At 43.2% G+C, this 22,212-nt stretch overlaps 3 protein-coding genes across 3 annotated transcripts; 1 reads left to right on the forward strand and 2 right to left on the reverse strand.

The window, feature by feature from the left end:
- The first annotated feature begins 560 nt into the window (after positions 1-560).
- Positions 561-7,628, forward strand: hmgcl (3-hydroxy-3-methylglutaryl-CoA lyase). Its single transcript, XM_080783555.1, has 9 exons — positions 561-694; positions 809-901; positions 2,075-2,182; positions 2,840-2,935; positions 4,124-4,272; positions 4,388-4,451; positions 4,934-5,122; positions 5,872-5,997; positions 6,360-7,628. The coding sequence occupies exons 1-9, from the start codon at positions 578-580 to the stop codon at positions 6,459-6,461; spliced, it is 1,044 nt and encodes a 347-aa protein (XP_080639681.1). The 5' UTR covers positions 561-577; the 3' UTR covers positions 6,462-7,628.
- Positions 7,629-10,146: 2,518 nt separating this feature from the next.
- On the reverse strand, positions 10,147-13,896 carry gjb3 (gap junction protein beta 3). Its single transcript, XM_080783960.1, has 2 exons — positions 13,739-13,896; positions 10,147-12,445 (listed from the first exon to the last, which is right to left on the reverse strand). Exon 2 carries the CDS (start codon positions 12,350-12,352, stop codon positions 11,465-11,467), a length of 888 nt encoding a protein of 295 aa, XP_080640086.1. The 5' UTR covers positions 12,353-12,445; positions 13,739-13,896; the 3' UTR covers positions 10,147-11,464.
- A 3,720-nt stretch (positions 13,897-17,616) lies between these two features.
- Positions 17,617-20,850, reverse strand: LOC308329582 (gap junction beta-4 protein-like). The gene is made up of 2 exons (XM_080783963.1): positions 20,717-20,850; positions 17,617-19,994 (listed from the first exon to the last, which is right to left on the reverse strand). Exon 2 carries the CDS (start codon positions 19,949-19,951, stop codon positions 19,157-19,159), a length of 795 nt encoding a protein of 264 aa, XP_080640089.1. The 5' UTR covers positions 19,952-19,994; positions 20,717-20,850; the 3' UTR covers positions 17,617-19,156.
- Positions 20,851-22,212: the final 1,362 nt, after the last annotated feature.

Consider the following 22,212-nt stretch of genomic DNA (forward strand, 5'->3'; position numbering starts at 1 on the left):
TTACTTCACTATAATTATTTGAAAACTTTAGTTAGTAGGCCTAGTTACGTTGTAGATTTAGATAATACTAAAACATACATTAACCACTTCAACCCATAGAGTAGGCCTAATACATTTTGGCCATTTGAAAATAGCAGATCTACAAGCTCACAATGTGTTGTGGTGCGTGCTATGTGTGGAAAGCCTGGTGACATGAGGTTATAGGTGCTAGCATGTAAAACGTCTGGGTTTCCGAGGCTAGGTGGGTGCTATGCGACCCATTGTGAGCTTGTAGATCTGCTATTTTCAAAATGTAGTTTATACAATTGAATAGTTTGAAAACTTGTGAACTGGGACATTCTGCATGAGTTCTACTTTATATAGCAATACTTTGAAAGTAAAAAAAGAGATGTGTGAGAAGTACTTTTACCACCACTGCCTTTGAGTATTATTATTATTATTATTATTATTATTAATAAAATGTGCCCCGTGAACCCGTTTTGAAATTTAAATAATGGAGGCAAAAATGTACCTTGTGTAGAGATCCTTCATTCGTCCCTTCCCCCTGTGCTTTCGTCACATGAAGGCTGGAAGCATCATGGCGGCGCTCAGGAGGATGGTTGTAAACACTTCATGGAACTCCACCAGGCTCATCATGGGTCACCACCACCAGTGTCTGGCATTCAGCAGTTGCTCTTCGGCGTTCGCTAAGTCGGTAAGTTGAGTGACAGTCGTGTGCGCATATAATTATCATTTTGGAATACATTCCCTAATATTTTTATGAATAATAATAATTGAAATTGTGTGTGTGTGGAACGAATCACTGCAGGTCGCTGTGGCTGCAGGTATCAAAAACAAGTCTCTCCCGGAGAGGGTGAAGATCGTGGAGGTTGGACCCAGAGACGGTCTTCAGAATGAGACGGTGGGTTACAAATGTGTTTAATTAATTTAACTCTGAGAGGTTACAGGTGCGTAGCAATTTGTACGTACGTAACTAAACTACGTACGTAACCCCTCAGTCAGTGGCGTCAACTCCGTGGGTGCTCAGGAGCAGAAGCACCCATAACTGGCAAAATAATAAGTTGCGGGCCGGGCGGGTGGATGGGCACCTTAAAATATATAGGCTACTCTAAGGTGGGCACCCACTGTCGTTATAGGAACCTTCCGCCACTGCCCTCAGTAGTTACACATGAATGGATAGAGAACATCCTGCTTGGGTCATGACCTGTTATGCAATGCTCTAGCTCTCTTCTTGGACAAATATTTGCTGGCAACCTGAAGACACATTGGTGTTTTGTAATGTCTGTAGCGAGTATAGCCCAAATCTAATGGGCCTTTTATCTACAGTACAAATTCCACATGGAGTGCCTGCCAGGACGACCTGGATTCTTATTTTTAAAATACCTTTTTTAACATATTTTCTCCTCTCTCCTGAACTGAACAGTATTCCCTTCCATCATCACCCGGTAGTCTGACTCTGAGCCAGAGAGATACCAGTCCAGTAGTGCAGGGGTAGTCCCTGCCTGGAAGTATTGCATATGGCCCCTGACCATTCATTTAGTAATGTAGGATTCTTGTTGACTTAAAAATGTCATTCCGCTAGTTGAGAAACCGTGAACTCAACTGAATGACCTGGTGGCCTATGATGACCGTCCATGTAGTCATTTTACTGAGAAATTCAACAGAAAATTCATAGTCAGTGGACAATTAATTGGTTGAGAAACGGTGGGATATATGGGATGCATAGTCTGTGTTACAAAAGCATTAATCTTATCCCATATCCATATCCATATCCCCAACAATAACGCAACAGTGGTCCCCAGGTTGATTCTAAGTCAGGGTGGTGGTCCCTGGTTCACAATCCGTTGAAAACCCCTGCAGTAGTGGATAGATAGATAGATAGATAGATAGATAGATACTTAATATTAATCCTGAAGGAAATGTGTTTTGTTCAACAGCTCCAGTGCAATACATACATACAGAAAACACAGCTGTAACGATATAAAGCAGCGCTCCTGTAACTTATTTTTGTCTATATATATTTGCTCATTTTGCTGATGTTCAAATGTTCTCTTTTTTTTCTTCACCCCCCCAGACCATTGTACCGGCTGAGACCAAAATTAATTTGATTGACATGCTGTCAGAATGCGGGCTGTCGGTTATCGAGGCCACCAGTTTCGTCTCTCCCAAGTGGGTTCCACAGGTGGGTTTCTTTTGACGAGGTAAAACTGATTCTACACAGCTGCCGTATGCCTATTATGGGGCTAAAGTAGCAGATCTACAAGCTCTCAATGAGCCTGTCTGTGGCGCATTGAGAGCTACATTAGCTGTGAGTCTTATTTTATTCAAGCATTTGATGTGGTCAAACTAGCAACGTGTTCAAAAGCATCTTCCATAAAACTAATGGTCTGGTTAACCCATTTTGGGCCGGAACCCCAATTGATGTTAGCATTATGTTATGCTTTAGCTATTGAAAAATAGCAGATCTACAAGCTCATAGCGAGCTTGTAGGTCTGCTATTTCTTGAAAAATCGAAGAACCACTGACATAGAAGCATAGCTTTTCCAGAAAACTGTCAGGATGTAGAAGACATTTTTAGAATCTGATCTCGGGTCAAAATGGGTCAAAGCCTCGATCTGTGAATTCCTCATTTTCTTCACTTGGTTGGGTGTAATGTAGAAGTACAGGAAGTTCAGGAACAACATTGTTTTCGGAAACGGCACACTGTCACAAATCGCACGACACGCACTTTCTTTTTTCGTCATGAGATTGTATTTTTTTTTGCTTTAATTCCATGTATGTGTCATGTCACCTGCAGTGCTATTTATTCCATGTTCTGTTTTTCGTTGTGGACCTTCAGATGGCAGACCAGGTGGAGGTGATGAAGGGCATCAGTAGGAGGCCAGGGGTCTCCTACCCGGTCCTCACTCCCAACCTCAAGGGATTCCAAGCAGCTGTGAGTCTCCAGCGCACATGCTAAATCATTAAAGCTATACACATGTTGAATAAAATGTATTTATCTTTTCTTATAACTATAAGCTCTAATATCTCCCCTGAGTCATTAGGGATATCCCTTTTGGCTTAGTGCAGTGGTTTTCAAACAGGTGGTTCCCAGCTAGATGATGGTTGGTAACCAAATGGAGACTTGGATAGATACTTTATTTGTCCTTTCGGAAATTTGTTTTGTGCACAGCAGTCATCAGGATATACATAAAACATGCAAACAAACAGATCACACAGTACATAGACAATAAAGAAACAGTGCCAACAGAAGGCCACCAGTCATAGTTCCAAGAGGCATCACATCACACTTTATGCACGGAACTGAGACGGGGCCTGCTTGTTCATGAGTCCTATACTTATGGGAACAAACGAACTTGAGGCCCTAGCCTGCAGGGAAGGTACCATATACCGTCGCCCTGATGGTAAATAAAAAACTTGTAGATCTTTAACTCTTGAGAGCGAAAAATGAAACCAAATAGACCTGTACGGGCAGGAGTCTACACAATTAGAGAATGTAGAAGAATTGTTATTTTTGAAAGTTTGCCAACAGCATGGAATTGTGTGTCAATTATTAAAAAAAATCAAATGCTGACTAAATAATGGGCCTTGACGTGAAAAGGGTTGAAAACCACTGGCAAAAGGCCTATTCATAGTCTGGATTTTCGGTGGTGAGGTGACCACCGCTCCGGTGGTGAGCTGACCACCGGAGCTGAAATAACGTTGAGCGGTGGTGAGTAAAAACAGAGAGAAGTGGCTGGAGCGGTGGCGGTGGTTTGCTCTTCACCGCGGCTCGTGACGTCATGTTGTAGTTCGGTGGTCACCCCACCACCGTAAATCCAGACTATGTATGAGCCTTTAGTTAAGTTTAGTGGATAAGATGTTGTGGGAGTGGGAGACGAGAGCAATGAGCGTGCAAAACGCCCACCAAGCGCTTGGGGGGGGGGGGGGGGATAACGGTCCGCAGAAGACGCATGATAATGTGAATTTATGCCACCGGCCGGGGTGGTTTATCAGGTTACACTATTATCTACAATGTGAGGCTTCTGAGACGTTTACAAAAGAAAGCACACGCTAAAAAGCGAATAAATAACTAAAACGTCAAGCTCAAATCAAGCCTCTTCCCATCTTTCAATTCCTGCAGGTCAAGGCGGGAGCGTCGGAGGTCGCCATATTTGGTGCAGCGTCGGAGCTTTTCAGCAAAAAGAACATCAACTGCTCTGTGGACGAGAGCCTGCAGCGCTTTGAGGAGGTGATGAAGGCTGCTAAAGCGGCTAATGTGCCAGTAAGAGGGTAAGATTAATATGTGCCATTTGACCTTTTTTTGGTTTTTAATTATTTTATTTTTATTTTTATTTTTTTGTCATTGGGTTCTAGTAATAATGACCCATGTTTCTTATTCCTACAGCTATGTGTCATGTGTGCTGGGATGTCCATATGAAGGCAAGGTGGCACCTGAAAAAGTAGCACATGTGAGTGCGTGATACCTTATCTCTTCACTTCCTTCTTGGATAAAGTGGTGCCGTGAGGCTTTTGTTTTGTTTTTAGGTTGGCTTTATTTCACAATAATCACGATCGGTCTGTCTATTGTATTGTTTCTTCAACTTTTTTTGATTAATCTTTGAGATTCTAGACTTTGAAATTGCTCTATGTTTATCTGATGGATAATAATGATAATATGTAACCGGGACAAGCATTCACATAATATCACTCGACTTATTGACTGCTTAAAAAAAAAAAAAAAAAAAGTTGAGTTGAAATGTGTAAAATAGCTCTATATTCTGATAGTAATCATTGCTATGGTGTTTGTTCAGCTGTTTCTTTTTAGCTCTTTATTTGGAGAGACAGAATACATAGAAATTATTACTATCAGAAAATAATCATATTTATTTTCATTTTCTTTTAACCAAACAAATATAACTTTTGACGGTTTTACTCCTACCCTGGTCACCAGGTGGCAAAGAGCCTCTACGCCATGGGCTGCTATGAGATCTCTTTGGGGGACACGATAGGAGTGGGCACCCCGGGGGGCATGAGGGAGATGCTGGAGGTGGTCACCAAGGAGGTGCCAGTCAGTGCCCTGGCGGTCCACTGCCATGACACCTACGGGCAGGCCTTGGCCAACATCCTCATAGCCTTACAGGTCAGTAACCTCTGATGAGAGTTGTTTGAACACGAGGGAATGTCAAGTTGCCCGTCCAAAGTGTAAAGTAGGCCGGGTGCTGGATAAAAATCACACATGTGTGAACTGAGTGGTGCAATTCCCCCCCCCCCCCCCCCCCTCTCTCTCTCTCTCTCTCTCTCTCTCATTAGAGACACAGCAGTGCACTACCCCTCTCTCTGTTTCTGGCGCCCCCTACTGCTATTAATAAGTCACATACTCGTGCTCACACAAACGGGTACACAAACAGGTGGACATTGCTGGTTGTAGGAGTGGTTGCACCACTCAAAAAATTATGTGTGCGTAAAAAGATAGAATATATCCATACACAGGCGTTCAACCTCCCTTGATTTATTAGCAACATTTCAACCAGATATAATTCCCCTCCCACTCGAGTCAAAATAAAAACCAACGGAGAAGAAGGGGGGGGGGGGGGAAGTCCCGCCTCGTTGTCTAGGGCCAGCCAATGGGCCAGCTGGGCCCAAACGGATCTATAGAAAGATGGCGACTTACAATTCAAGGACTGACGGGCTTCATTTTACGTTCATGTTAGACCCGGGGAACGCTTTGTCCATATGTTTAACAGTCTATGGTGAACACAGACACACATAGATAGGTGAACACAGACTCTCATGGATGCACATGCACGTCATATTTATATATATATATATATATATATATATATATCTATATATATATATATAATATGTATTGATATTTTCACCCGACAGATGGGTGTCAGTGTGGTGGACTCGTCGGTGGCTGGACTGGGCGGGTGCCCGTACGCTCAGGGGGCTTCCGGCAACGTGGCCACGGAGGACGTGGTCTACATGCTGCACGGACTGGGCATTCACACGGTGAGAGAGGGGGGGTCTCCTCCCACCCAGCGCCTATACCCGCTACACAACCTGCTCTTTCACAGCGCCGTCATATGTCACAGTTTTACTTTCCTTGTGTCGTTCTATCATCATCATTGTTACCCGTGTTTACTCTGTGTGTGTGTGTGTGTGTGTGTGTTTGTCTAATCTCCAGGATTAGTGCTTTCTTGCCTTTTGTTTTGTGTTTTAACTCCAAAACAACAGGAATTCCTCGTTCAAAACCCACATAAAAACCCACGCTATAGTTTGTTGTTGTACAATGTTCTGAGAAATTCTGACAATGTCCTCTTTTTGACTTGTGTGTTTTTTTTGCTTTGCGTGTTTCTCTGCGTTTCTCTCAGGGAGTGGACCTGCCCAAGCTAATGGACGCGGGAGCCTTCATTTGTCGTTCGATCAACAGGAGGACCAGCTCCAAGGTGGCCCAGGCCTCGTGCAAACTCTAAAAAAACGGTCAACGTCGGCGGCTTTCTCTCCGTGTGTTTTTCCCCAGCCACCCCCTCAAAACAAAACCCACATCCAGCTCCTGGACTTCATTTATTTTAAGTTATCCAGTTCATCATGGATTTGATTTGATTTAACCTCTACTAGTAGAACGCCTTTAGGCTTTAGGTACATGCACTAACCATGAAGTGATGAACATTCTATTTGGTGACGGGCTATGAAAGCCGTGCTGAAACGGTGCCTTATGTACAGTATTAATAAGTCACACCGATCATGCCTGTCAAACCTTGTGTCTCTTGGGCCAGTGTACTTTTTTTTTGTGTGTGTTGACAACCCTCTTTATCATGTGGGAGCGACATGCCATCTCTACCTGGGGGATTTTTACAAATCTCTACAGTTAGCCTATATTTTAAACTATCTATCGGGCATAACATGATGAAGTCAGGCGTGGTGTTGCTGGTTCTGTCGATTTTGTCTGTGATTTCACAGGGGTTAAAATAGAGGGTCTGCAGTGAGTCAAAGACCCCCACGTTTGGCTGCCAAACGCTCTGAGCTGTGAACCAGGGGGGGGGTGCTATGGGCTCCTCGGGTGCCGTTTGTCGCATTGTGGTATTAAGAGTCTTTGAGGATGCTCAGTTCCGCACTGTTTGAACTGAGCCTGGAGATTTATCACACCCCTGTATCATCAGACACACTGTAAGGTCCATAGTGCTAATTTAACTCCGGAGAGTAGACAAGTTGAGCCAAACGTCGTTTTATTTGTCCACTCTCAGAGTTAAATTGACAACCAGGATTTTACTGTGCAGTAGCAATGGCCAATGGATGGTTAAAAACACTGTAAAAATCACAGACTGGGGGAATCATTTTAGTTCTTTAATACTCATAACCCCTCTGTATTAAGTAATCATTATTTATAATTATAAAAGTATAAAATGTGTTTGATTCTGGAGCACAATTCATATGAAATCTGGGCAAGTCAAATTGCTGAGAGAATCAGTGGGAGCGTTTAAATCGGGATGGTGTGGCTGATATTCCACTGATATAATATATTACTTTTTGTTTTTCTCATTTCATTCTCATGTGGTTTTGTGAATGAGTACATATTTGTTTTAAAATATTAGTTCTCGTATTATTTGTATCCATTGTAATGGATGGCAAATGTTTAAAAAAAAAAACATTTTAAAGAGGTAGTAGTTTGTTTTATTTTATCATTCACATAGAAGTTCTGATACATTATATATGGCTATATTGCAAATATATCATGGGTTTTCAACAGGTGGTCCGTGGACCACTGGTCGTCCGTGAAGGTATTGCATGTGCTCCCTGAGGCATGCATTTGGTAATGTGGCAAATTGAAGATTTTGTAGAAAGGGAGTTAGAATCTCAAGAAAGCTTGCCTGATTGGGTCATCATTCTTTGGAAATTAATGTTCCCATGTCATGTCTATACTCTATCAGTACTGTATATCACTTAACCTGAGTTTAAATGAAGGGATAGTTCAGATTTTTTGAACTTAAGTTGTATGAAATACTTGCCATTAATATAGTGGTTGCAACTGTATTAATTGATTGCCCGAGTCCCGTGGTGGGAGTTCTGCTCTGGTTTTAGTGAATATTAAGTAGTTCCGGTCATTTTGTGGGGGGCACTGGGGCCACGCAGTAAAAGTAAATTAATCCACAGAATGAACGTAATTTGTATTGTTGACCTATTTCTAAAGTATTAGCGCGACTTTCATTAAACTTTGACCCCTCCTTCACATGGAACTATTTTTGGGCGTAGTGATATGGACACAAAAAACATAGTTCTGTGTGATAGAGGGGTAAAAAAAAAAAAGAACGAAAGTTGCACTAATATTTTAGAAATAGATCAACAATACAAATTTTGTGGATTGATTTACTTTTACTGCGTGGACCCCCAGTACCCCCCACAAAATGACCGGAACTACTTGATATTTCACCAAAACCAGAGCAGAACTCCCACCACGGGACTCTGGCAATCGATTAATACAGTTGCAACCACTATATTAATGGCAAGTATTTCATACAACTTAAGTTAAAAACAATCTGAACTATCCCTTTAATAGAAGGTTGGATAAAGTAAAAGAATGGATGGTGGAGGGTGGTGGTCCCCAGGTTGATTCTTAGTCAGGCTGGTGGTCCCCAGGTTGATTCTTAGTCAGGCTGGTGGTCCCTGGTTCACAATCAGCTGAAAACCCCTGAATTATATTAAACGTATTAACTATTAAGCCATTGTTGTAGATGTACAGCTGTACAGCCTTTAGCTGTTTTGCACGAATCATCGTAAAATGCTACAACGATCTGTATTACCGTGGGAGGATTGATTACGAGCAAACAATCTTGCTAACGTGTTTGCTTCTCCACACCTTGTCGGAACCTGCTAAACGAGCCCAACTGGTGGACTGAGATTCTTATTGCTTCAATGCTTACAACACCCATCGTCGGGTCACTAAAACATCTATGAGCTAAATAAATAAAATAAAAACACAGGACAAAAATGTCATTGTCGCTAACTAAACAAATCGGTTCACGGTATTTCACAGCAACTTGAAGATATGCATTGACATGACAATGTTGGCAGGTGAATCATTCAAGGTGTCATTGAAGCCTGAGGACAGTGAAGGCAAAACTTGAGCCCCTCCCCCCCGGACAGATTAACAGATAAGATGGTGCCAGGTGTCATCATCACTGGACATGCAAAAATGTAATTGTGATGTGAACTTAGTAACATACATCAGTGTGATTCAGGGGGTTTCAACTGATTGTGAACGAGGGACTTATATTGACTTATAATCAACCCGGTGACCACTGTTGTGTTGGGTGAGGACATGGGCTAAGATTTTTTTGCTTTTGTAACACTTGCTATGCAATGAATCCCATGTGTATACATCCCCAGTCCCACTGTTTCTTAAGTTAGATTTGTCACACACGTTACCGCAGTGACATTTGTTCTCCGCATTTGACCCATCTCTTGGAGCGGTGAGCGTGCCGCGCTCGGAAATCATTTGATTGGTAGATTTTACCCCCACCCAATTCAAACCTTGATGCTGAGAATACGTTTAGAATTAACGTTTTCTGATCTGCATTCATTTCAAAGATAAACCGTTTCCATTCAACGTTCATCCTAAATGCAGATCAGAAAACGTTCATTCTGAACGTATTCAAACGAAATACTCAAATTATTTGTGCATTGAGTTTATTTTAGATTAAAGGACCACATCACCACTTTTCAGCCTATCTTCATATAATTGGTCCTCACTAATAAAAAATAAAATACCACAATTGTTTTTCTACTCTGTCTATATCTCAGGAGGGCTGTGGGCAGAAATGGAAGCCTTCGTTCTCACGAATCACGATAATAAGAATTTAAATATATATATATAATTATAAAATATTGTTTAAAATAAATCTGCCCATCGATGATGTCACTGGTGGACGGGTTTCTGAACTGCCCGTAGCCCTCCTATGAGACACAGACCGAGTAGAAATAAATTGGGGTAATTTAACATTTAACATTTAACATTAATATGAAGTGGTGAAGTGATCCTTTAAGGTGGTTTGAGACGGAACTGCACTGCAGTTACAGCGACAAATACAATTTGCAAAACATATCCTATAGAACATATGACCGACATAATACAAAAAGCACAATTCCTGGTGATAATTTTATTTTAACACTTTATTTATTAAAAAAGGGGTCAGATATAAACATTGAGCGCGCCACCGAGGATGAGGATGTTTTCCAGCTGACTTTCGGGCGATATGTGCCAGATGATCGCCCGAAGTCAAGTCGTCGGATGACATCACAGTTCAATGAGCCATCTGTGTGTGTCTCCGATCTCTTCCACTGTAGCGCTCCAGCTTATCCAATATTAAACGGCAGCATTCCTTTTGCCTCGTTTTAAATCAACAGCGGACTTAGAGACCGGGAAAGGTTGTGTACTCGCACGTCAAAACACAGGCGGTCTAATATGTACATATAAGAGTGGCTGGCCTGTGCAGCGTAAAACCTGAGAACCCAAAGAGCACATGCCTCTAAGGATGGCTTGAGATAAAAATACAAGTTAGATAATTATGTGTATTGTCGTTTTGTACTGTAATTATTTCATTGAACAAAGTAAAAAAAAGAGAGAAAAAAGTTCATTCCAGGACAACGTTAAAATGTTATGCTTGAATTACGCATCCATCGCACGGCGGTGTTGAAAATAGCAGATCAACAAAGCTGACAGCGCGCGTTAGGAGCTTGTATAGATCTGCTATTTTCACACCATCATACCGCAAAGTATATAAATCAGGCGTATAACATCCACAAATCTCTGTTGTGCTCCAAACAATCATAGTCCATGTAAAGTGTTATTTGACATTCTGAGGCAAGTTGTGTCTTGATGGGGACGAAACACGTCATCGTTGTCAGCTTAGTGAATAGATTAGGAAGTGTCTTCTATTAAATGCTAACTGAAATGCGTGTTTGCTGTAATACTATAGAGACAATGGAGTGCCCGGACCCGCTGCGGGATTGGCTGTGTGGGTGAATACCTCTCACAGGTGTGTCCGACTCCGGAATACCTGCCTCCGAGTCCATGACTGAGTCTTTCCATCTCACTATGGCCTCCCCTCCCATGCCACAACTCCTAGAACCTGGCCAGACATCTTCACTGGAATGTTCAAATAAAGGCTGGGCTGAATTTTTCAGAGCATTAAAAAGTCACGAGTCCTTTTATTGTTTCAGAGCACAATGTGGCGTAATATTATTGACAAATCAGATTTGACTCCTTGTATAAATTGTGGATACTGACTTGTAAAACAGCTCTGAGAATAAGTTAATATGGCGCCACTCAGGATTAATCCAGCTGTGAGCTTCACCCAGAGCACGGCGGCTTCTAAGGTGCTCCAGAGCCTCATAATAGAGCTCTGAACCGCTTTCTGTAGTCTTTAACGAACTTCTAAACCGTGAAGCTCTCAAACTTTCCCCCCAAAAAACTTTGACTTTAGCTCTTCTCATCGCGCATCAAGGTTAGGTTCGGGGCAGAGGCGCGCAACTCCTGCGATAGTTTCAGGGCCGACGGCCTGTATGCAGACTTCAAGGTGGGAGCCGGTCTTTCCTTCAGGTCCAGCCTCGACATGCGAATGTCGTTGTAATTGTTGTCCGACGAAGTGTCGTCCTTGTAGTCGCCGTGACGGGCGGCGGCCGCCGGCACGTGGCGATGGCGCCGCTTCAGCTTGTTCGCACAGCGGACGACGCGCTTGGAGACGAGGTAGATGACCTCGCAGACGTTGAGCACGATGCAGAGGGCCGAGGCGCCCACCATGAAGTAGGTGAACACCTTCTTCTCGGTGGGGTGGCCCACGTAGCAGTCCACCACGTTGGGGCAGGGCTTCACCTCGCACTTGACCACCCGGGGCAGGTAGAAGCTGTCGTAGATCCGGTGGAGGATGTAGAGGAACGCCAGCTCGAAGCCCGTCTTGACGAAGAGGCTCAGCAGGTACGTCCACCACAGGCCGCCGTGCTTCTTGCCCGTGTTCTTGTAGAGCCGGGCGCTCTGCTCGCCGTGCTTGGCCGCGTGCTTGCGCTCGCGCTCGTCCCGGTACGCCACGTGCATGACCACCATGAAGGAGGGGCAGCTGACGAAGATGAGCTGCAGCGCCCACAGGCGGATGTGGGAGATGGGGAAGTAGTGGTCGTAGCAGACGTTGGCGCAGCCGGGCTGCTTGGTGTTGCAGTCAAAGTCCTTCTGCTCGTCTCCCCACACGCGCTCCGCCGCCACCACGTACACCATCACCCGGAACACGAACACCACGGACAGCCATATGCGGCCGAACGCCGTGGAGTACTTGTTGACTCCGCTGAGGAGGGCTTGGAAGGTCTTCCAGTCCATAGTTATGGGCTGGGGGGGGGGGGGTGGGGGGGGGGGGGGTGTCAGCTGTCTCAACTGCTTCTGTCGCTGGGCTGTATAGTTTAAACCGAAAACCTGCAAAAGGGAAGAGAAACAAAGTGTGGTCATGAGTTGATTCTCAGACGTTTACATTTCAAGGACCCCCCCCCCACCCCCCTTAACTCTGACAGTATACAAATGGAACCACACGGTTCCAGAACCATGTGTATACTGTCAGAGTTAGGGGGGGGGCTCCATTTATATACTGTCAGGGCTAAGGGGGGTCCATTTGGTTCCATTTATATACTGTCAGAGCTAAGGGGGCGCTCCATTTGGTTCCATTTATATACTGTCAGAGCTAAGCGGGCGCTCCATTTGGTTCCATTTATATACTGTCAGAGCTAAGGGGGCACTCCATTTGGTTCCATTTATATACTGTCAGAACTAAGCGGGCGCTCCATTTGGTTCCATTTATATACTGTCAGAGTTAGGGGGTCCCGGTCATTTGGTTCCATTTGAATGCTGTCAGAGTTACAGACTTGCAAGGGTCAATTTAGACTCCCCTCAAGGAACCCTAGCTGAGAGTCCCACTTTGATAAGAACCACAGGATCACAAATGAAGGGAAAACTGTCTGTCTTGAGAGACTACATGAAGCCAAGCTGATGTGACACACTATCAGTCCCCCCTGAGATGCCAACAGACCATGAGATTACACACATTTATCAGCACAGTGGTACGGTATATGAGTAGGCCTCAGATTAACTGTTCCATGAAAGACACAAGTTTCTTAAATGCAGTGTTACAAAGTTAAATTCTATACTGTTAATGAATGATTCCTTTCATTTCATTTAAGATGAATTGAATATGAAAGACCCCAATGGAAACAAGCTTGTTTTGAAGTTTGAACTATACTTCCCTGTGTTTTTTTCTGCAAACTCTTGATAAAGTAGGCTAGTTAATCAATCAATCAATCAATCAATCCTATACGTTATAGCCTACTTCGACGGTCTATTGAATTACAATATAGATATTACAAGGTAGATCCCTTGGCATAATATTTGTAACAATACAATTTGTAAAACATCCGAGGCATCTTTAAGGAGAACGGCATTAACAAGAAAGTAAAATGAACTTTACGCACTAGGGTATGAGGTGTTTTACAGATAGCCTATGGCCCATTGCCTCGTCCTGTTCTGTTGACTGCGGCTAATAGATTACGAGAACAAAACTCGTTTTGGTTTGGATGAGGTTGCTGTATGATGAAAGATAGTATAACTCATTTCTGGCGAGTTTTTTCAATCCTCTCTCAAACTCACAACAACTTGCGCATTTCAACTCCCATTTCCATTGCCCAGTACAGTTCAAAACAAGTTGATCTTCCCACTTACCAAAGTAGTATCATTCCATCGTCAGTTCGCGGACACGGAAAGGGTTGTTTTAATGACTCGTTAATAACAATAGAGTTTAGTTCCTTCCTTTTGCGAACATGTCCACCTCCAGTCTACAGGTAGAACACTGCGCGAGATAGACGCGCCGTGAGGTTCGCCTGTGGGTGTGGTTTAAAGAAGAATGGCGTTTTAAAACGCCCAGATGTTACAGGCTACCCTCCCCATCTCTCTCTCTCTCTCTCTCTCTCTCTCTCTCTCTCTCTCTCTCTCTCTCTCTCTCTCTCTCTCTCTCTCTCGCTCTCTCGCTCGCTCGCTCAATAATACATTATGGAAATAAGTTAACTGACTTTAATAACTGTCTATGAATTGATTGCTTATAGGGCCTAACTAACGCCTAAGTGGAAACAAGTCCCCAAGGACTTTTTTGTGCTATTTTAAGTACAAATAGGCTATAGCACTGGTGCCCAAACTTTTTCCTGTCAAGGACCCCCAAATTGATACTAATTAGCTCCACAGACCCCCATTTGAAGAGATATGCCATGCAGGGACCCCCATAAGAGAATATCTTATGGCTCTGGCAGTGATTCTCAACCCATTTAATTTCAAGGACCGGGGGGGGGGGTCCAATTTGACATGCATTAGTCTACGGACCTCACATTTAATGGCATCTATGGGACCCCCCAATTTATATAGTAAAATCAATGTTATAGAGAGGGTATGCGTGTGACACCATCACCAAACCCGGAAGTTATGCAGGAATGCCTATACTGAGTGGCAAAAAACTACTTTCTGGCCCTTGACAGCCCATACATCCAAACAGAAAAGTCCTATCTGATTGCATTAAACAACGTTAAACAATGTTAAACTCACTTTGCATGTTGCTTCATGCCACCCGATGTGTACCATTCACTTTAAGCATGCACATATAACCCTCTATTGTACACTCTCAGAGTTACAGACCCATGAGGGTCCATTTGGTTCCAAACTATATCATTTAGCTGGGGCCCTCCTTAGAACTCCCTCCCCGCCCGGAACCCCACTGTGGGAACCACTGGGCTATATAGAACTTGAGTTCATAGAAGGTAAAATAAAGCTCAAACGTGTTGTGGGAAAAGCTTGGGCCTGTTTTTTTGTGTACATTCCTAATCCCCCACCTCCCCCACATGACATGGCTCCACTACAAAACCTCTCTTCTTTCTTTTACTTTGACTAGTTTCAGCGTGTCTTTCTTCTGTTCTGGAAAACGTTGATGCACGTCAGACATAAGAGAGGCTGGCAGTCAGACACACCCTGGACGTGGGCAAACGTTTTGCATTTGTTCATTTCGTCACTCTTGCTGACTTGCTGTGTGGAGATGAACTCCAGAGTGAGTGTATCTCTCTCTCTCTCTCTCTCTCTCTCTCTGAGTATAGATAACATCTGTGTTGTTATGGAGAGGGGGGTGGGAAGGCCCAAGGGTGCCAAGTGCCATGATGGGTGGAGAGGATCATTTAACAGAGCCTTTCATCGAGGCTAAACTAACTCCTTATCCTGTTACCTGTTCTTCCAGACCTGCAGTAGTAGAAGCTATTCAATTGTGTATATATGTTTGTGCTTTTGTCTATTCTTTTTTGACATTTTGGTGTATAGCTGAGGCTATATACTGACTGACAAGACGGCTGCGGGAAACAACATATATAGAAGTATCGTTGAATGTGTCTTTTGCAAGTGACTCACCTTAAAGCAGTAAATAAGTGTGTACAGTGTATAACGGTTATAACCCATCTGCACTGCACCTACAATCTCCATTATCCGTAGCATCCATCGATCGCACCCACTTTTACAACCAAACTTTCTTTCACACGTGGAAGATAAGTTTTTTCCCACGAGGTGTTTGCAGCATTTGTGCTTCAGCTCTGCACATGTAGGCCTAGAGCAGCAGTATAACTTATTTTTGTGGTGACCTGTGTTTGCTACAACCATAACATTCTTCAGTGGAGGGAACATTAAAACATCTGCTCGTTTATAATTCCATGTCAGAACATGCCAGCTCAGTACTACGGTTGTCTTTTCAATTCACACACAAACAAAGCACCAAGGACCTTATGTAACAGGGATGAAAAGAGTACATGATATGGCGTATAATGGCACTCTTTGAAATAACTATAAGCTTCATGTACAGGGGTGTGATCTGTTGGAACTCAGTCCTCAGACTGTGAACCACTTGTCTTAAACCCTATATATTTTACTATAGTATAGGCCAGCTAGGGGTCGGCAACCTTTTTGACAAGTGCCATGTTTCTATTTTCTTGATAGTCCGTGTGAGGGTCAACATGAAGTTTAATTATGAACCACATCAAAATGTTATATTTCCAACTGATTTAGACTGTTTTCTCCTTCTGAAATAATTATGTTCTTTCACATCAGGATGTAATGGTCAATAGACCCAAGAGCAATAACAGACTCCCTCCCCAGTCAGAGTTCATGAGTTTGAATTGATATATGTGCAGGAGGTCATTTTTAGCATACAGATTTGAGGAAACTTTGTTTTCAGGAAAGGTTCTATCGAGGCTCGTCATGCACATCATGTAAACAATATATTCTTTCCTTGGCAACACAAACTGGAGTTTAAACTCGCTTAGAAAAACACAGTGAAAGGGTGGAAAGTTCCTCCTTATAGCTTCCAAAATGAAGAACTGGTCCAGGCAGTTTGCCGGAGCGCACCTGAAGGAATGCAGCCCATGACTCAGCCCCGCTGAGCGGCGTGTTTCAGCACGCAGATCCAGGCACAGCACAGGAAAGAGACAATGTTTTTCGCCGTCTGCACATGACTCAAGTAGACTGCAGGATATACTGAAGATACCCCAGGCAGGTCTTATTAGTCGACATTCACAAATCAAACCAGTCAGTCTGAAGTAAAAAAAAAAGTGACATTTTTGTAAGAGTGGAATGGTGATAGCACTGCTTAACATTCTCTGATGGAGCCCAGGGCATTAAACACATTCAACCTGGCGTCATTGTTTTGGCCAAGTCCTGACAGTGTGCTGGTCCTATTCTTAAATAAAGCATTTCAAAACATTGACATTTTTGAAAATAGAAATACAATTGCCTATCTGCTGCTTGTAGATTAGCTATTTTTGCTATTCATTGTATACCAAGGTCTGATCCACTTGTCCCAAAACCTCAGTGTTAACTTAACTCTGAGATTGAAAAAAAGAAAGGCCAACCCTGAAGTGGAACAAGAACTCATCTCGTTTTATACACACACTGATTCAGCACAAACTTTTATATCTAAAGCCTCGAACACCATCGCGTTTCACCCTTTACTTCACGCCAATGTCTCTTATCGTAGTGCATATCTCCATGGAAACAGAAGAATCGCTAACACTACACTACAGTAGTGACACAGGTCAAATGCCTCCATTGGGTGGGTCTCACCGTCAGCAGTGACAAATCAATGTATCACAGTGGTTGGTGATTACCCCACCTCGTTAACTAAACCAACTAAACCAATTACGGTGTGTTTGTGATTGATCTTACAGCAGCATCATGAGCATCTACCCTATAGCATCTATGTTCTGAAAGGAATTGCTGTTTGTGAATTGATAAATCATGAAAAAGTTAAAGTTTGTGACAATGGACTGGTTATGTACTAGACTTAAAAAGGTCTAGTAGTAGTAGTACAGAGGAAATTTTAGTACAATCAGAGAACACAGTATAAGTGTCATTTAAATCAGAGTGTACAAATGGTCCGAGTTACTATGAATGAAATAACGTAACACTGTGGATTATACTGTAAACCAATTTGTCTGAGTCCATCAGGAGAATAAATACAATTATGGCCCCAGATTTTGACTGTTCGCCTGTCTTGTCAAATAGAAACAGCTTTACAAAACACATTTAAATATTATATTTTAATGAAAACTTGTTAAAAAAACATGTGCAAGCAACGCTGCTCCTTACTGTTTACATTCATAAAACATACACATCGTGATATACATAAACACACATGTTTCTCAAAAGCTCCTCAGACCTGAGACATGAGGCGCACACAGTCACATGAGATCATTCTCATATCATATAAAGCCTCTTTAACCATTATTTAAAACTTAAGCTGTTGGAAAATAGCAGATGTACAAGCTGATATGAATTATGAGCATGTAGATTTTGTGAGTTTGTGAAAGATTGTGAAGATGTGTCACAAATCATATTCTTTCACAGCAAACATTTTTATGTCAAATCTTTGCTTCTGGGAGTCCCTGGAACAACATTTTCAACATAATTCTGGGGGTCCTTAACATGAAAACGTTTGAGAACCACTGACATGTAGAAACAGAAGACATTTGTAGAAACAGGTCCTCAAGGTCTTAAATGCCTATTCATAGACAATTTGAAGTTTCAGGTGACCACCGGAAAAGAGGTGACCACCGGAAACTACAACATGACGTCATGCGTCACCGCTCACACAACACGTCTGTTTTGACTAACCACCGTTTTGGTGGTCACCTCTTCACTGACAACTGGACTATGAATAGGCCTTTAATAATGGCTCAATAGTGGATATCTGATGGACAATGTATGATGTTAACCTTTAACCCATTAAGACCTGAGGCCAATTCTACAAACGCCTTCTGAATCAGAACTCTCAAACTTTTTCTTATTTCAAAGTTATTCAAACTTTCAAGATTTTTCCAAAATGTTCAAAAATAGCAACAATCTCACGGCGTGGCACAAATTAAGTGACGTGCTGTGAGCTTGTACATCTGCTATTTTTTGAATAGCCAACGCTAAAATCTGAAATGACTTTCCTGGTTTTAACGGATTAAAGATTATTAAAGATGAATTTTCAAAACACAGTGACACAGTTTGAGGTGTGGCAATGGTGAACAAATATTTCATTTAAAACTTGTTTGATTTGACCGTAATCATACCCCAAGGCAATTCTTCTCACACTCAATGCAGCACATCCACTTGCTTTACTTTTTTAATGGGCTGAACTGAGAACTTAAACCCTATAAACGAGGTTCCACGGGGGCTCTGTACTTGATCCGGTATAGTTCCCACAATGTCCCAGTCTCTACCACATCTATTGGGCCAAAAACAAGCTGATCTACAAGCTCACAAACGCAACGCGAGCTTGTAGATCTGCTATTGTTGCCAAAGGGTTGCCCCAGAATATAGGGACGGTATAGGGCTCATTTGGTTAAACCACGTGGCAATAAACACTATTATAAAGCAATAGTGATTATAGCAAATGGATTCATTAGTTCAGTCTTTGAACAGACACACTATATTGTACAGTGGGTCTCAAAGAGAAGTGCCCGTGAGGTTGGAGAAAGACGATGTCAGTCATCTCCAAAGGCTGATCAACACGGGCGTCCCTTTCGCTCCTCATTACGTTTCGTAAAGTCTTTGCCCCACCGTCGGGTGGGGTCGCCATTAAGCGATGGCGACGCTGTACGAAGGGGCCGGTGTGTCGGGGGTGCCTTTCCCCGTCAGCCTGAGCGTGTTGGCCTCCACGAGGCTCCCAGTCTGCCCGCTGATGGCCGTCGCCATGACGTGCCGCGAGTGGTGGACGGCGGCGAAGCACTCGCGGAGGCGCTTGCCGACGAGGTAGACGATCTCCACGCAGGAGAGCAGGACGCACACCAGGCTGGTGACCGTCATGAAGATGGTGAAGATCCTCTTCTCGGTGGGCCGGGCGATGAAGCAGTCCACCCGGTTGGGACACGGCTTCTGCTCGCACTTGATGAGCGAGGGGAAGTCGTAGCCCTCGTAGATGCGGTACAGCAGGTAGACGAAGGTGACGTCCACTGCGATCTTGAAGACCAGCGTGAGAACGTAGGTCCACCACAGGCCGCCGCGCTTCTTCCCCGTGTTCTTGTAGAGGCGGCGGCAGTTCTCGCCGTGCTTGAGGCGGTTCTTGTGCTCGCGGTCCTCCCGGTAGGCCACGTGCATCACCACCAGGAACGAGGGACAGGTGACGAAGATGAGCTGCAGGGCCCAGAGCCGCACGTGAGACACGGGGAAAAAGTGGTCGTAGCAGACGTTGTGGCAGCCCGGCTGAGCCGTGTTGCACTTGAAGTCCTTCTGCTCGTCGCCCCAGACCTTCTCCGCGGCCACCACGAACACCATCACCCTGAAGAGGAACACTATGGAGAGCCACACGCGTCCGAAGGCCGTGGAGTACTTGTTCACCCCACTGAGGAGGCCCTGGAGGAATGCCCAGTTCATGGTGGTGAGCTGGACTCACAGACTATAGACTGCCTTCCCTCTTCTGAAATACAGTAACCATTTATTAACCTGACAGTCAAACCTCTGGTGTTTAATAAAGCTAAGACAAGAAATACATGGGTAAGTATTAAGTAATGTTAGATATAGGACTGGATACATCATGCATTGCAGTTATGTTACATATCTCCTCAAAAAACCAAGAAATTAGTATAAAATTATTATACATGCAATTAGCTTTTTTTAAGATTTGTTTTTGTCATTTGGCCTTTATTGATAGTTGACAGACAGGAAAGTGGGAGAGAGAGACGGGGAGAGACATGCAGCAAAGGACGGACGGAGCATGAACGGTCCTCGAACACGCGACGCGCTGTCTGGCCAGAGCACCACAACCACTTGGCCAGCGGGCTTTTAAACTTTTATTTTTTTAATAGTAAAGAAAACAGTGGTTGGCTCACTTTCATTCACACAAGATTCACACATGATAGGATACAAACAAACAAACATACATATATTTATACCTACAAACAATCAAACAGCTTTTTCAGCCACTAGCAAATGCTGGGAGGCATACTTTGGTCCGACGGACCATTGGTTCGCTATTCGCATCATGAGCTTACTGGCTTTTACAATAGGCTATAATCCATATGGACCATGCGTAATAGCGCGTATCCATAAACCAACGTTACCGAAATGTTGCAAATAACAACAAAACGTTATATAATAGCCTACATAACAGCCGATGTGGATTTCCTTTATTATACTTACAAAAGACGCTCTTTCGTTCCAATGTGTGTGGAAGGAAGCGGAGGAACGGGCAGCAGACCGAATCCGATCCGTGGAGAATCTCAGGAGTTTCTCAGTCAACAACGAACGAACGGAGGAGGCGCAGACAGTGGGTGGGTGGAGTTGATGCAAATCCATCCAGCCATTCATGTTTAGTTCTTCGTACGGACCTGTCCAGCAGGTGTGGCATTGTGGCAACCTGCCTGCAGATCTAGTGTAGGCCTACTCCTAGCCCTGAAACAGACGCAACTGCAGCCTGTTTTACGCAATCGCTACATTTACAGTCCAAACGTGTATATAAACATTCCGATTTCAAATATAAAGTCCTCGCCACATGTGTCACGGCCGGGTGTTAGACATTTGCTGGTACGGCGATTAGCATTGCTGCATCCTGCGTTGTTTAATAAAAAGCATTTTTATCCGAGCGCCCCGACTACTTTTCTCAAACGGGGTTCGTTTGGGAAATCCACAGTTAGTTGCACACCGGGAGCGCACTCGCCTATTAGTCTGACTCTGTATTGGCTTTGATTGATTGAAATATTTATTAACAGTTTACAGAATTACAGTAGCCTACATTTCAAGCACAAACTCAATACAAAGACTGTTAACTGTGAGTGGAGGACACCATAAAGCATTACACTTGTCAATGTCAATCAATTCATCATAAATTCAGATAATATATTCAGTAATTCCAAACTTTTAGGTCTACTTCAGTGGTTTTCAACCAGTGGTCCCGATCGAGGGGGTTCCAGGTGGTCCCCAGCTAAATTGAGAGTTGGTAACCAAATGGACCCTTATATATATCTTCATGTTACGCTCTCAAGAGTTACATTAGTGTTAAACATCGGCATTAGCCTACTTAATAATTTACAAGAAGTCTACACAATTCAATTAGAGAATGTAGAAGAATTGTTATCGTTTGAAACAAAATATTCTTTAGTTTTGGGTCTGTGGCTCAAATGCAGAATAAATAATGTGCCTCGAGGCTCGATTATCCTCGATATGAAAAGCGTTGAAAGCCACTTTAATACTTGAAGGGTTGTATAATAATGTGTTGTCTCTAATGCGTTTGTGGTTTAATGCACCCTCTAGTGGAAGAACGCGGTATCTTAATCAGCCAAGATACTTTTTTTTTTTGATTGATTGATTGATTGATTTTGATTGACAAGAGGGTCCACCATGTTCAATTCATCAAAACATTTAGAGTCGTACAAATAGACACTTATATAAGAACAGAACAGGAATTCATCATAAAGGAGGTAAAAAGGGAAAAGAAACATATACAGTGATCGTAATCATAAACACAAATTGAACAAACTTAACACTACACCAGGAGCCAATATGTGTTGATTTTTTGATGAATTGAACAAGGTGGACCCTCTTGTAAACAAGTGTAATGCTCAATTGGGTCGTCCACTCACAGTTAACAGTCTTTGTATTGAGTTGTGCTTGAAAATGTGAAATGTACTGTAATTCTG

The sequence above is a fragment of the Protomyctophum bolini genome (assembly GCF_963924005.1).
Source record: "Protomyctophum bolini genome assembly, chromosome: 15".
Classification (NCBI taxonomy): domain Eukaryota; kingdom Metazoa; phylum Chordata; class Actinopteri; order Myctophiformes; family Myctophidae; genus Protomyctophum; species Protomyctophum bolini.